This window comes from Thunnus albacares, chromosome 11 (assembly GCF_914725855.1).
Source record: "Thunnus albacares chromosome 11, fThuAlb1.1, whole genome shotgun sequence".
NCBI lineage: Eukaryota > Metazoa > Chordata > Actinopteri > Scombriformes > Scombridae > Thunnus > Thunnus albacares.
In genome coordinates this window covers 16,877,450-16,892,678 of record NC_058116.1, presented here as the reverse complement: position 1 = coordinate 16,892,678, position 15,229 = coordinate 16,877,450, and the positions used below count along the sequence as shown (strand labels likewise).

General features: G+C 39.6%; 1 protein-coding gene across 3 annotated transcripts in view; it reads left to right on the top strand.

The window, feature by feature from the left end:
• The window catches only part of tanc1b (tetratricopeptide repeat, ankyrin repeat and coiled-coil containing 1b), a 114,472-nt gene that overhangs the window by 909 nt on the left and 98,334 nt on the right, over window positions 1-15,229 (top strand). For 2 of the 3 annotated variants that reach the window (XM_044365854.1, XM_044365851.1), the window contains exon 2: window positions 13,429-13,522. In XM_044365854.1, the coding sequence (XP_044221789.1) occupies window positions 13,462-13,522 (61 nt within the window). In that variant the 5' untranslated portion in view covers window positions 13,429-13,461. Of the gene's footprint in view, window positions 1-37; window positions 210-13,428; window positions 13,523-15,229 lie in introns of those variants that run through there. The other variant, XM_044365853.1, reaches the window with a different exon arrangement.

Here is a 15,229-nt window from a genome sequence, read left to right as displayed (position 1 = left end):
ATGTTGGGACATGCCCACCGAGCTGCCGTCACATCCAACGGGACTGACAGCACACACACACTGCGTTAGTTTTACTTTCCAGTTGACCAATATTATTCAGCTTGTTATTTTCTCTGTCGCTGAATAGTTTAAATGTTTCTCAAACCAGCTCAACGTTAACTTAAACTCACCAGTTTGCTTTGCGAGGTTAAATCAAACTTTTCCTCCAGGTAACGTCTCCGTTTGGTTTGTGTGAACTGGAGCTAACGGCACACTAACGTTAGTTAACGTTAGCCTTAGGTTAGCTTAAAGTTAGCTAGTTAACCATGAACAGTTGACCGTTGGTGTTTCACCTGCACCTGATCTTAGCTTCAGGTACTGCAGACTATTTAGGTGGATCATGAAGAGTTTAGAGCTAAACTAAATCGATTAGTCTTATGTTTATATATATACATACACCAGCTATATTCACCTCAGAAATAGAGTGGCAGCTAATGATTATTTTATTATTGATTAATCTGTTTTAGTTGTTTAATCTACAAAGTGCCAGAAACTAATTAGAAATGACTGTCACAACTTCTCAGAGTCAAAGGTAATGTCTTAAATTTGCTTCTTTATTCAGTTCAAAACCCAAAGATAATCAACTGACTGTAATAGTCAATAATAATAATAAGTCAGTCATCAAGCCATAATGCCAACATTCTCTGGTTTTAGCTGGTTGACTGTGAGGATTTGCTGATTTTATTAGTTATATATTATGGAAAATTGCTCTTCAGCAGTGATTCTCAAATTTTTTCACATCAAGGACCCCAAAACTGACAAATTAGACCAGACTTTTAGATGTTTTATTACAGAAAGTGTATAAACCCCATGACCGAAATAGTCATACATTCAGTCATTGTGTTACGTATGGATGGAAGTATAGAGAAATTAAATGATTCCCCTTTTTGCTGGGGACCCCCTGGAACCTCCTGAAGGACCCCTGGGGGTCCCTGGACCCCACTTTGAGAACCAATGCTCTTGGGTGTCAAACAAAACAAACAATATGAAGATGTGAAAATGTGACAGGTTTTGCTCACTATTTTCTGACATTTAATTGATAGAACAAATGATGATTATCCAAAAAGATTATCCATAGATGAATCAATAGTGTTGCAGCCCTGTAGGAGTTGTCTATTCACAACATGGCTCTGCAGAAAAGCCTAAATTGCTTGTTACTGTATTTCTTTGAAACCTTTCTAAAGATGAGAAGACTTGCTCAAAGAACTTTGGAGATGTGTAACATTTATTGTGGAGTAAAATCCTGCACGCTAAGATGCAGATGTTTTTTTTAAAAAAAAGTTCAGTACTTTTCTGTACTTAACTTCCTTAACTGTGTGGTCTTGTTTGATGCTAATGGTAGTCTGTATTTTGTGATTGGATGTGGTGGTTTTGAAACCAGAACCCAACCCAGATATACTAGTAGGCTTAAGACTAAAGGACTGTAATCTTGTCCGCCCATTTAGATTGAGTCATTGAAGTTTGACCACTGGCTGTACATGCTGTATTTTGCTGTTTTCAGCTTATTTCCAATGAAGGAATTGCATTGTAACTCGGCCAGGTGCTTAAAAAAATCAAAGCTCTGTTTTATTTTCCTTTTGAGAAACTGCCTGTAAATGTCAAGATGCAACTTTGATCACTGTGAGCGCATGAAGCCATTGATTCATTGCGCTCCTCGAACAATGTTATGAGTGCTCCGTAACCTTGCGATCTCTTGCCATTTCACCTTGAAAGCGGCTACAACATTTGCCATTGCCTGTGTTGAGTTTCTTGTCTCAATCTTGCTTCAAGGGCAATTCCACTATATATACAATCTTAATCTCCCATTTTAAACTCAACAGGTGGAACAGGCTTTGCCACTTACAGTCACGCTGGCTGTTAGTTAACCTGGAGATACTCTGTATTAAATTTCCAGCATAATTTCAGGCAATTTTACGGCGGATTATGGTACCATTACACTGGATTTTCATGCTTCTGTGCCAAGGCTGGTGCTACTTCTCTTGTCTTACCAACTGCAGTGTTAGGAGCTGTTTGTACTACAGAGCACTCATCTTATTGGAAATGCCACAAGAGGCTGCCTCCCAGTCTCTACAGAGCCTGGTTCCCATGGTCCTCAGCCAGTTGGCCAGTAGCAGATGCTGGCACCACATTCACATTGTTATGGCTGAGGAGGGAAACTTATTGGAGCCAGTGACCTGACAGACAGCACATACTGAGTTGATGATGATGATGATTTTGTCCTTTTGTTAGGGGCTACTCATCGCAGAAGCATATGGTTCCAATAGGAAAGCCAGATTTGTAGAGATTAGCTGGGTTCAGCAAACTCAGGATTGTTTCTAAATGATGAATGTAATGATTTGGGTTTCCAGCACACTTGATACCACAAACCCAACTTTACCACAAATATAAGCAGCAACATAATGTCCTGTATCACTTTCATACCTAACCGTTTGTTACGGTTCAAACAAACTCTGATGCGTTTGCTCGTTTGGCTCTGTGCATCTAGGCGGGTGAGCTGTCAGTCATGTTAAACTGAGCGCAAACTCTCGTGAGTCTCGGACCGCTTCTGAGTGAACTCTGGTGTGATTCATTTGTGGTGTGAAAGAAAAGCATACCAGCCACAGGATTTAATGATAGTAGATATGTGATTTTAGCATGGATTCAAAAGCTAAACTATATATCCTGATCATGGGAGATCTTCAGAAAGTGTTTTCCTAAGCAAAGTATATTTAAGTGATCTACAAACTGTGTATTGTAAATAGATTTATATATCATGGCTAGAGCTGCAATGATTAAATGATAAGTTGATCGCCAGAAAATCAATCACCAACTATTTTTGATAATCGATGACATTTTTTACTATTTTCGTATGTTTTATAGCCCAAACGGCTAATCGATTAATTGAGAAAAATGTTTCAAAATGAGTATATAGTCACTATCAGGCAAAGAAACCATGTAGTTGTGTTCTCAGCATTGGGTTACAGGATCATACACATTAGCCGCTGTCTAGCTTATTGGCATTATGTGGCATCGTGTGACTGCATTAGCTCAAGTTTCTTAAGGGCTCATGACAATTTCTGTATCAAAATGCTTATCATTTAATTGCTCCTTTTCCCCTCAGGTCATCTATTAAAACATTACAAGATGACAGCCAGGCATATTAAGTTGGTGTTGGCAGGTTTCCTAGTACGAGGAGGCCGTCAGCTGAATTATATACTAATAATTAATTTAGCATAACAAAACTACAGGATTTGCTTATGAGTTCTTAGCCCAGGTAGCAAGTGTGTGTTTCTGTGCACATGCATTTGTGCACTCATGCTTGCTCATGTGTATCTAAAGCACCCGTGTGTGTGTTTGGAAGTGCTTCTTCATAACAGCTGTTCCTGATTTACATTTTTGTCAAGCCTTTTTGAAAGCTCCAGAGACACAGAGAGAGACACAGAGAGAGATGTCGAGGAGCTGAGCACCTCTGATGTACCAAACTGTGAAATGCAGTATTTGTTGCAAGGTTGGAGGACTGGACTTACTGTATGTTTTAAACCAGTGATTAATTTTGTTGACACTGGCTAAATGATGATATATTATTTTCACTGTGTCATGTTTATTTTAGCTTTCAGTGCTACTGCAGGTCCAGTTCCACTAATGACATAAAATACAGTTTTCTTCACAGAAAGGGAAAAGTAAACAGCATAAATGGATTTGACAAACAATACTGATTCAGATACATATTTGGCCGGAACTCTAGTCTTAGTTGCAATGTCCACCCCCGTAATCACTTCACTCTCATAGACTTTAGTTGACATTACTTGTGTGGTCAGTGCAAGTGCTTGAGTGCAGGAAGCTGTTAGAGATCCAAACACTGTGAGAGGAATGGGGCAGCACTGTGTGAAATCACATTGCCTGAATGGAGGCATTTCTGTGGCTGGAAGAATCTTGACCAAAAAAAAAAAAAAAAAAGCAGCTAGAGGACAGCACTCAGCCCTCGCAGATATATCAGGGTGGCACGTCAAAAACCGTGAACCTGTAAAAGTTGACAAACCGAACCAAATCATATTTGATTTTGTTAGTTTGTCTCTGAGTTAGATGTGTCATCTTTTGTCTGTCTCTGCTATAACTGTGTCTGTAAAATCTTCCCAACCTGGAGCTGTTAAGTTCGGAGAGTGAATTGTAAGTTATCTCAGGCGAGATAAGTGTAATTTTATGTCCATTAACTTAACAGTGAAGGAAACAAGGTCAACCTATCCATGTCTATTTAATAACCAAACAGGGGAGCACAACTAACCTTGTACATTACAGTACTGTTTTTTTTCCTATACACTGCATGATAAACTAATTATTTCACTCAATGTGGTTGACGTGAGACAGGCTAAGAATAAACCTGCACTCCAAAATTGACAAGTGGTAAAGACATCTTATCTGCAAAGTTCTTTCTGGTCTGAAGCCCTGTTGAGTGCGTACTGGCTTAAATCCCGCCTAACTAGTCATGCTGTTTTGTAAAAAGTCACTGGATTCAAGTCTACCGTATTGCTGGAAGCCTGTAATTCTAAAAACATCTCACTTTTCCGGCTGATTCATCATGTATGTGATGCAATTTATGTGACTTTGACTGACAGATCCTAGCATGAGAAGAATTTCTCCCAGTGTTTGCAGAAACTTCCTGTAGACTTTACACACTGCTTGTTAATGTTTTACCCTTAATCAAATACCAGGCTTCCTAGGAGGCAAATGTCCGATTGAGTCTGGAAAACAATGGCCTCGCTTTAGTTGTTTCTACTCCAGATGCTCATTAGCACTTGATTGCTATCGCAAATTAGTAATAGAGTGATAAAGTTTAATCGGCAGCGATAGCACGAGTTAATAACTATAATGTTGATGAGGTGATTGTTGTTACTCAGCATGCAGTTAAATCTGTTTCTGGTTGATGGTTGTCGGTGTGGTGTGAGGAGTGTAATTGTTGTGGAAAGGCTCCGAGTGGAAAAACAGGCTTGTGAAAGCTCGAAAGGCAGACCCATTGAACGAGTTAAATCATCCATAAATCCATGTTACACAGTGATCTGTCAAGCTAAATTAATGTAGGTTATATGTAAGCACATGGTTTGCCTAGTTTTGATTTTAATCAGTGTGAAGCAGGGAGGGTGATATTCATTTTGGTAAAGATCTGCAATGTCTTCTCCCCACATTTTAGTGTCTGGTTTAGTCAGTTTCCAGAGCCTGGGGTGTAACTGTAAATTCAGTGAAATTATTGCTCTCTAAAACATGCCTTGACGCTTCTAGGGCAACTCTCCAGGGATCAAAAGACAAAGGTTTTCACGTTATCACTGCTGAGCCAACATGTACACCTAGATGGATGCATCAATCACATTAGAAAGTATCAAGGACAAAAGACCTAAGAGGGCAAATCAGTCTTTTCCCATGGTAGTCTAATGGGTGGATCAGACTTGTTATCCTTTTTTAATTTCACTTTGAGCCATGTGGCTAGGCCTCCTCAATAAGTAACTAGCCCCAAGCTAGACCGTTGAATCTGCCTGTGCCTATGACTCAACACTGTAATTCACCGCCGGCTAAAGATAAATTATCACAGAAGTGGTTTTAAAAGAATACTCCCCCGAGATGTTTTATATGCTCTCGGATGAGCTAGCTACATGATCATGTTACAAATATCCCAACACTGTATGGTAAAATAACTGATGATGCTATAATAGAGTAATGATATATTCATTTAGCCAATACCCATCACTAATATGATCCTTCTCCTCCATAATTTTATATAAAGATCTTGTATAAGAGACCAGTGAAACCACCAGTTTTCTTGATGTCCAACAGCCCTTTTCAATTGCAGGAACCTTTCCAGGAACCTTTTTAGGAACTCAGAAACCTAACCAGCATTTCAGCTGCAAGCAGCTGAAGTCCAGTTTTGGTTCTTGGGCAATAGCTCCTTCACCCCAAAAAGTTCTAGTACATTTGGATGGACCAGGTGGCTCGTGGTGAATGTTACTAACTGGTCAAACTTAAGCTTCAAGGCTTGTGTAAAGCATTCATTCAGACTGTAGCAAGCACTGCTTTCCAGCTGTATGAACATCAGGACAAGGCATTGGAATTTTTTTGTTTCTTCTAATATTGTTAATAAAGTTATGTAGTCAGCCTCTGGACTATAGTAACAATAGTAAGATAGAAGGCGAGATGTGCAGATGAATGAATTATAGAGAAAGGGAAGTGTGTGTGTGGCATATGTTGTCTTTTTGAGACTGTTCCTTAAGAATAGTGAATACTTTTTCTGTTGTTTCTAGCAATTCTACTCCATTTTAGGCTTAGCATAGTTGACCATGGAGCTCTTTTATCAGTCTCATTTACTTTGATAACTCATGCATCAAAAGTTCTGTGTGCCAGACATCTTTAATAGCAGACAAATGCAGCTAATTGGCTTTCAAATTTTTGCAAAATAATCAAGAATGGAACAATAGTGCTTCACAATCATACTCTGAGCACCATCATTTCACTTCTAAAAGATTTGGATACTAATACATTCGTATTCTTGTGCAGTTTTGGCTTGTAATATACTAAACAGATGGCACAATACTCATATAAGTTTTGTAGTAGTGTGTCTGTAATTCTAATAAAGTGACCTCAAGGTTTAAGTACTTTTACATAAGGTAGTTACATGATTTGTGCCTCCTGTATAAGTTGATAGTACTATAAGGTTTTTGGGTACATTTATTTGTTCATTATGAAATAAAACTAACACGTGACAGATGGTTGGCAGAAAGAGAGGATTGAATGTTAAAGTACAACACAAGTTGGCTGTAGTATTATGTTACCAAGTTAAACATTATTTTTCTGTTAATTTTGTACATGAAAAGATGAAGACCTGCTTCTCATAGGCTCTAAGGTGGGGGCTGCGCAGGATGCACTTGAGTGAGACCGGTAGGCTAGTCACATAAAAATGTCTGTCCTTTGTTATTTCCCCCCCTCTTATGTTAGTGTGAATACCAACCTTCGCTTACAATGGCCGACACTGAGAATGAGCTGTCCTCCATACCTGCTCCCTACACTTCCTCCCCCTTTCAAGGCCTTATTAGCTAACTTCCCATTGTTTCTGGACCACTTGAACTCACAGGCCAGACGCAGCCTTTTTCCTGCGCTCTGTGAATGGACCACGAAAAAACAGATAATTATGGAGTTTCAAAGGAGGATTTTAAAAAGCCTGATCACCTCTGGCAGTGTTTAATAAACCAACTTGAAGGTCAGCCTGTGGTGAGAACTCCCATGTTGCTATGACAACAGTGTGGAAATCTGAGAGTAATCATTCATGTAGAATCGCTTGATGAAGAGAGCTGGCAGGGCGTTTGAACAGGCAAGAGATGAACACGCAGGGTGGAAAATGGCTGTTTGCTGCACTCCTGGAAGAGTGGTGAAGTCGAGCTTAAGGGTTCATTCTCTATTGTCTGTCACCTAACAGAGGACAAAGCAAGTCCTAACTCACTAACCGCCAACGTGTGTGAAATGCTTCCCCTGCCAGAGGCAATTGGGACAAACAATCCTATTTCCGTACTATATATAGCTGCCTTCTCAGATGACTGGGGTATAGCTAGATGGCCCCATTAACCACATGTCACGTCAGCATTGTGCAGGTGAGGATCCTTTCGTCTTCACAACCTGTATGGATTTGAACTCTATCAAGACCGGAATGACCTGGAAAAACATACATGTTGATAAACTGAGGCACCCCTTAACGACCCGGGTTTCCAATTTCACTTCTCTGAAAGGAAACTCTCCACATTGTACCACAGACTGCGGTGTGCCCTTTTTGTTGTCAGCTTGAGCTGTTCCAAGGTAATGGACAGCCCACATTTGAAGGTTATAGAGGTGACATGTACCTGCAGTGTTGGAAATTAACTTTTTCTTTCACCACTCAAAGTGTCTGGATTCTAAATTTTACCAGCCACTCATATTTTTTTTACCAGCCACCATTTTGTAATTGCACTTATGTGTGTTACAAATTATTGTGCAACATTTGTCCTGCTTTGAAAAAACAACAACTAATATACATATTTTAAGTCAGAATTTAACAGTCTTTTAACATCAGAACTTGAACAATCTACCACACATTATTATACACCTATGCACACACACACACACACACACACACATTGCAGCCGTTTTCTCCAGAGCCAACATTCTTGTACGATGCAGATCACCTCTTTGTGGCATTTGGTGGCTTCTTGATAGCCACCAATTTGAAACTTTTGGTGCCCATAATAAAGCTGTTGTTTGTAGAGATGCACCGATTGATCGGCCACCGATCAAAAATGGACGGTTTTCAGATGACCGGTGCCCGGCTCTGATCAGTCTCACATATCCGATTTCTTTTTTTCCTGGTCAAATTCACACACATGTGCTGCACATAGTGGCACAATGTTTCACAGTGCACACACAGCAGCACAGACAGTAACGTCACAGTCGCAGACGCTAAAAACATCCTTAATGTCCTAAATATCACATATTATTGCCCAAAAAACATTAACGTCATTGGTATGTATTTCTTCAGCTATCTATCTGGGGCTTGTGCTTGCTCTCGGGGTGTCTTGCACCGAGCAAATGTGAATATTGAGAGTGTGTATTGTCTATTCAGCCAGTGTGTGTCCACAAAACCCTGTGAGTCACTGTGGGACTTTCACTGCTCTGTTGTAATATTGAGAGGCCCCTTGTAAGGGGCCATGCTTTGAGGCTAATATCCAAACACTAACTTAAATGCACTGGGATGGACCTGAGTTTCAGGGCTTTAGGAATCTTGATGCCTGTCGTGTTGCATACCAGGCAGTCTGTGGCTCCTCTCTGATCAGACTTTCTTTCAAAGGTCACCGTTGTGACCGCAAACAGCTTAAGCTTAGCAGCATTTGATGTTGATTGTTGCCCTTTTCCTCTTGTAGGATCAACACTTTTATTTCATTAACTCTAGTTTCAGCATGTCGTGCGTTTACCTACACTAAAAACAACCTGAGGCTATGGCAATATCAACACATGTTGTCATCAGTCCTCTTTCAAATAATTTATTTCATGAATACAGAAGACTTGCTAAAGATACTGTGCCCTAAAAGGCCTGTCTCTACAGGCCATGAGCGCATTATGTTACAGTGTAATGTTGATGATTTCTTAGTGTATAAGTAAAAGTTACTGACACCCACCATTATGTAGTTTTTTCATTTCATGGTGTGTTTGTAGCTAGTAGTATTTCTAAATTGATAGCAGTATCTTATTGACCAAATTGCATCAACAACAAATAATAACTTGCTAGGTTAAGTGGTTAGCATTAGCCGCAACTTAAGTTCTTAACTATAAAAATACTGTATACTACCAGTTTTGCATAAGCATTGATGTTTTTATAATTTAACTTCTTTTTTTGAATGCTGCACCAATGTCCACTATGGTTTTGGAGTGACAAAACTGCATAGCACACACAAGGTAGTTCAGGGGATCTAGTAGTGTCCCCCAAATACACATAGTTTGCCTATTTAGAAAGCATGAAATGATGATTGATGCTAGGAGTGACTAGCATCAATCAGCAACACCTGCAGAAACCTGTTATTCTGTATATCTCATATATATTACGATTCATTTGTGCAAAGAGTCAGTAAAGTATTACTGATTTTACCATCTGACAAAAGGGTTTTGGTGCATCTCTACTAGAAACCATTGCAGTCAATTCAATAATTAACATCATCTTGATCTGTGACCATCCGCGGCTGTTGCAATCTAGTGTCATAGTTGTCTGTTCAATTGGCAAGAATGTGTCTATGTGTCATTGTGGGGGAAAATATCACACTGTCATAGTATTTTGTACTGATTCTCCTTTGTGGCTCCCGGGTACCAAAGTGCTCTCGGTTTGTTTACTGCATATGCCATGCTCACTATGTCATTATTAAATTAGTATTATTCAGAACACAGAGTAATAAGACATGTTTAGCTTTTATTCAGGCAACGCTCAGGGCCTAATCCCCTCCCAACTTAACATAAAAATGGCTAATAGAGGCGTACCTTAAGAAAAGAAAAGTGATGACTGTGGATGATAGCTGACATAGTGGTGTCGGTACTGACTGTGTGTGTCTGGTAGCTGTGTTGGGGGTGGGGGTGGAAGGAATTTGTCATGTTGGCTTTTGGAGTTGAAAGAGGGCATTACTCATTTCCTTTGGGTTAACCTGGGTGATGTTTATTGTTACTGTGGAGATGAGCAGTCAGCTCCCACACAGTTCCACTGACAAGGCTAATGTACTATGCTGCCACAGTACACTACATTATTCTATATAGATACAGATAAACACAGTCAGCAGATCTCATGCGTTTAATATGTTACTCCGGGTGTCTACCCTGCTGTCATGCTCTGTGTTGTTATGGGCAGTAGCACACAGGGACTAGATTCAGACCCACGTTCATTCTTGAACATTATACTCAATCCAGTTTCAGAAGTGCTGTTCTGTACCTGACCCTGCTGCCTGACCTGCTTTTTGACCATAACAATATTTCAATTCAAATTGACTTAAAACAAAGCATATGTATACGATTATTGTTTGAATTAGATCACTAAACATTTCTTTTTTAAAAACATGTTAAATGATTTTAAGCCTTCAGAGTTCCCTGATAGTCTGTATCCTGTTACTGCTACAACCTCCCGTCTGTCACTGATTAGTTGTTGCATTGTGTGTGTATCCTTAAGGTCAAACAAACGTGTGGAATGCATTTCCTTCCTCATAAAACACTTACAAAGCCGATTTTTCTTAAATGTTTGAAACACGCATTGTTAACATCCATGTTTTGTTGCTGGCTTCTCTGCCTTTGCTGGTAACGTGACGCGCCAGATGGTTTGTTAGACAGAACCGTCTGAGAAGTCGTCCATGGAAACTGTTTGGAAAAAGGCGGACGCTTTAAAAAAAAAAAAAACTTATCGGGTGATTGGATGAACCATCTGTCTATCACCGTCTTACCTTGTGAAGGAGCTGGATTTGCGGTGCTGATTGGTCTGAACCACCAGTGGTTTGGACACAAGCGCATAACTTGAAGCCTGACAAGATGAATTCTTGCGTGATGTCGTGATCTTGCGAATCGAGCTACCTCGCAAGGTAACTTTGCTGGTGCATTGCTGCATTTCTTGACGCATTACCGCAACCTGTAAATCAGTAGAGTAGTGTGAAACCAATGGCAGGAATGTGAATCACAGCACCCGTGTGCATGTATGTTTGTACGTGCGTCCTCATGTGTATGCACAAGAACAAACTAAACAGAGACCAACATGAAAAACATTGCTTCAGTGCATTACTAGTGTTGAAAAACTCCACATGGTGCCCTTTAAGAGGGGTATTCATTTCATTTTTTAGTATTAGTTTAGCATTAGTTGTATATTTTACCAGAGAGTAATACTAGATTTAGTGGTTCCTCTGTTTGTTTTTAATTTGAGAGATGCTTAAGTCATATTTCGCCTGACTGTAACTTCTGAGCATCATTAGACCACATCAGAGCTGTAGTGGCCTACTGTAATTTTCTGGAAGCAGTCTGAGAAAATACTAAATTTGATTTAGTTAGGAGTATGAGCTGCTATTGGCTCAAGAGTTGCTCCCTTACATGGTCATAGCTTGTTGTTGCGATGAAGATGTTATTATGATTACAGAAAATGATAAAAGACATTCTTGTTCTGTTCTGCCTTGTAGTTGCCTGCAGTTGCACTTGTTCATGTTTGTTCATCTGGGTGTAATTTTATTTTGACAGCAGCATTATATAGTGTGATGTATTGAGTCTAATATGCTGAGTGATGTCTTTATTTATCCTGTACATAATGTGGACATACTCTATGCGTGAGTAAAAATAGAGTTAAATTCTGAAGGAAAGTTTTTGAGACACTTAACTTGATCTCTTAGTTAATTTGATGGAAGGGTTGAAACTGGATCAGTCAGTAAGAAATGTCATCTTTGGCAAGAAGAAGGGCTAGAGTTATGCAAAGGAAATGGTTTTGGTCTGCAGCAGACACACGGAAAAGGATGAGCAAAGAATTTAACTGTGCAAACTGCTGGGCAGCCTTCAGAGTGACTGTTGTGATCTTTCCCTCATGTGCTGCTTTGTTCTTTTGTGTCTTTATTAAAGCTCAACATCAACCATAAGCACAGTACAGTACAACAGTAGTAATAAATTGCAGAAGAGGGCATTGCACATGATTTGGATTGATATGGATTGTACTTGAGAATTGGTTACAGCAGTAATATTTCTTATATCATTGCATTTTTCTAGACACTACTTTTGAGCAGTTTTGGTATTTTCATGAACAGATTGTATGTGCTTTCTTTGTATGTGTCCTCCCTGGATAATTTACAATAAAACACAAGTCAGAAGCCACGTGCTATCTTGAAACATTCATAATCTTGACTTGAGTTTGTCTCGGTGGAGTACCTGCCAATAAAAAGTTAACTTTTGGACCAACGAAGGCCAAGTTGAGATGCAGGGGCTCACCGGGGGTTTGTCCCCTACACCTCTACCTTCCATAACTGATTCAATGGAGGCTTTGCCTCAATGTTTCATCTGACACCATCAAGGATAAAAAGGGATGGATCAATAGGCTTTCTCACAGCACCAGGAAGCCTGATTTCTGGGGCCGAGAACTCAGTGCAATGACTGTGTGTTTTGTTTGCAAAAGGCATACCCTTATTTGGTTGAAACCATTGGAAAGATTTCTCTGCTGCTATTAATACAGTAGTGTACACTGTAGTAGCCTATATTGTGTTTAAGGGTAAGAAACCAAAAGTACCACACAACAGATACTGTTTTAGCAGCTGCTGTGTTCAGTTAAGTATGTTTTAACCATTGTCCATAACTATAAATAATTCCAAAGCAAATAAGCACATCCAGGCATATTCAGGCTGGATCATGAGTTCATGTTATACCGTTTAACTCAAATGATTCAAAATGCACACCAGCTTGGGAACAACCATGGAAAGCAGTTGCAAACACCCAAGTTCAGCCACATAGCATCAATTACATGTGGAATTCAGGGCATTTGACAGAGTGTTTTCCTGCACAACAAGATACCAGAACTTGTCCTTTTCTGTATAAATATTAGAGCATTCTTTCCATGCACCCCTCCAATGATGACCTGCAGCATTGGGAGAGCTGTGGGAAAACTATCAGGCGGGTGCCAGCTAAGCAGTATGAAATGCGGATATACAGTGCATTAACATTGCAGTATTAAGGTTTTGAGGGCACATTTTCATTGTGTTTGGTTAGTTTGAGGTAAGAAAAGACCTGTGTATGTGCTGTTTTTTAGGTCTGTTTGTGCTCCTGGATCATTTCTGTTTTCTTTGATTGACAAAGGATGCATTTCAGTTGTCTGTGGCTGTGACTGACTGGATTGTTTTGGATTTTCTTTTCCACCAGGGACTCTACAGAGAGGATTCCAGGAATCTTGTCATGTTCAAGGCAGTGCTGAAAAAGAACAGAGATGGGAGCAAGGGGAGCAAGAAGGATTCAGGTATGTGAAAGATCCGGAGGAAAAACGGCAAGCTAGGTTCCAGGAAACAAATACTCTATACCCAAAGGCTTAGACACAAATGTAAAAACATTTCTGATCATCTTTCACTCTTGGGTAGCAGACAGTGTTGGAAATTCTGTAAAGTGTCTTTCCTACCTGCCCTTCTTAGTAAAGAATCTGAATGTGAATGTTGAAATGAGTTACGTTGAGCTAAAGTAAACAGAAGAGAAAGTTGAGATGAAAGCACAAGGGCCTCTAATTCTTGAGTGCGCACTAAGTAAACATACTGTCATCTAAACCACCATTTGCAGCAATTGCCTGAATATATATATAGGCTATATGGCCAATAATTTAGCTTTATCACCTCTATCTCGGTCTTCTTTTCTTTGAAGAGCGGCGTGGTTCTAAGTTAATGACTTAAGCAATATATTATAATAATTTTTGTTTTTGCACAATGTGTAAAATGTCTACAGTGTAAAAATGAGTTATTTCAACATGCATGTTTATGATAGCTGGCTATATTAGCTGTCTTGAGTCACAACAGTCCCATAAACTGTGACATGAATAGTCAGACTAAAAGTGACATGTCAGTCTAGAGGTATTGATACTAAAATTGCATCAGCGATGACGCAAAATGACAATGACTAGTAAGTATCTGAAATCTCAAATTACTACTTACTACTGAGTAAACTATTAAGTGTCTATTTTGGCCCAGGTGTCTCCTGACTCCTGGTGGCTAGCTGGCTCTGGTCATCTCGTAGAGAATTTGTCAGTTGTATCTACAAGAGGGACAGATCGGGGGAGAAAAAATTGCACACTGATCTGCACTCTTGGTTTGTGTCTGACGAGGCATTAACTCCGGTTACAAGAAGTGGAGCCAGGGGTGTCCACTGAGGACTGTAATGCTAGCTAGCAGCCTGCAGATATCAGGCCAATGTGTTGTCAAGAAACACAAATAGTAGGAGCAGATGAATTAGTGTGCCAACTTTCCTGCTCTGTCTGTGCTGAAACCTATTATTAAAGTGGATGACTTGGAAAAGATGTTTGCACACAAGGAATAAAGTAAAATATGATGGGTCATGTTAGTTGTTACCCTAAACAAAACAAAAACACATTGCTCTTTAACTGAAACCAGTGGAGTACATATACACATATGCTTTGTTTATACATGATTGGAAGCACTGTCATTATATCTGAAATGGAACTTGAAAAACATTTGGTGCTTCACATACGTGTAAAAAATCATTGACTCTTTTGTTTGTTTAAATTTTATGAAAATTTCATAGAACCATTGTTCCATCTATGACTCAGCTCGGAGCATTTATTACCCTCCTTCTCTTTATTTAATTTTGACTGTAGAATCAACCAGCCATTGTTTCATAACAGATGTTTTCTTTTCCTTTGGAAACCTGTAGTTGACACGACTGAGCATGAGTCATTCTTTAGTCTCTTGTTCATACAATACCACCCTTCAATAATCTGTCTTCACATAATAGATTGACCATTTCTGCTTATACTGCATCTGCCAGTCCGGACTTGCTTTACTACCTCAGGACTGGTTTTTAGCATGCAGTCTGATTTAGTGACTGTATACAGTTGATACATGTCTTTGCTTCCTCTAGCTTTCGTCTGAGGCTGATGTGAATTGTTTCGCTCAGTCAGTGTTAAAATTAAAGGGGAAACAGTCTGGCTTGCTTTACACATTGG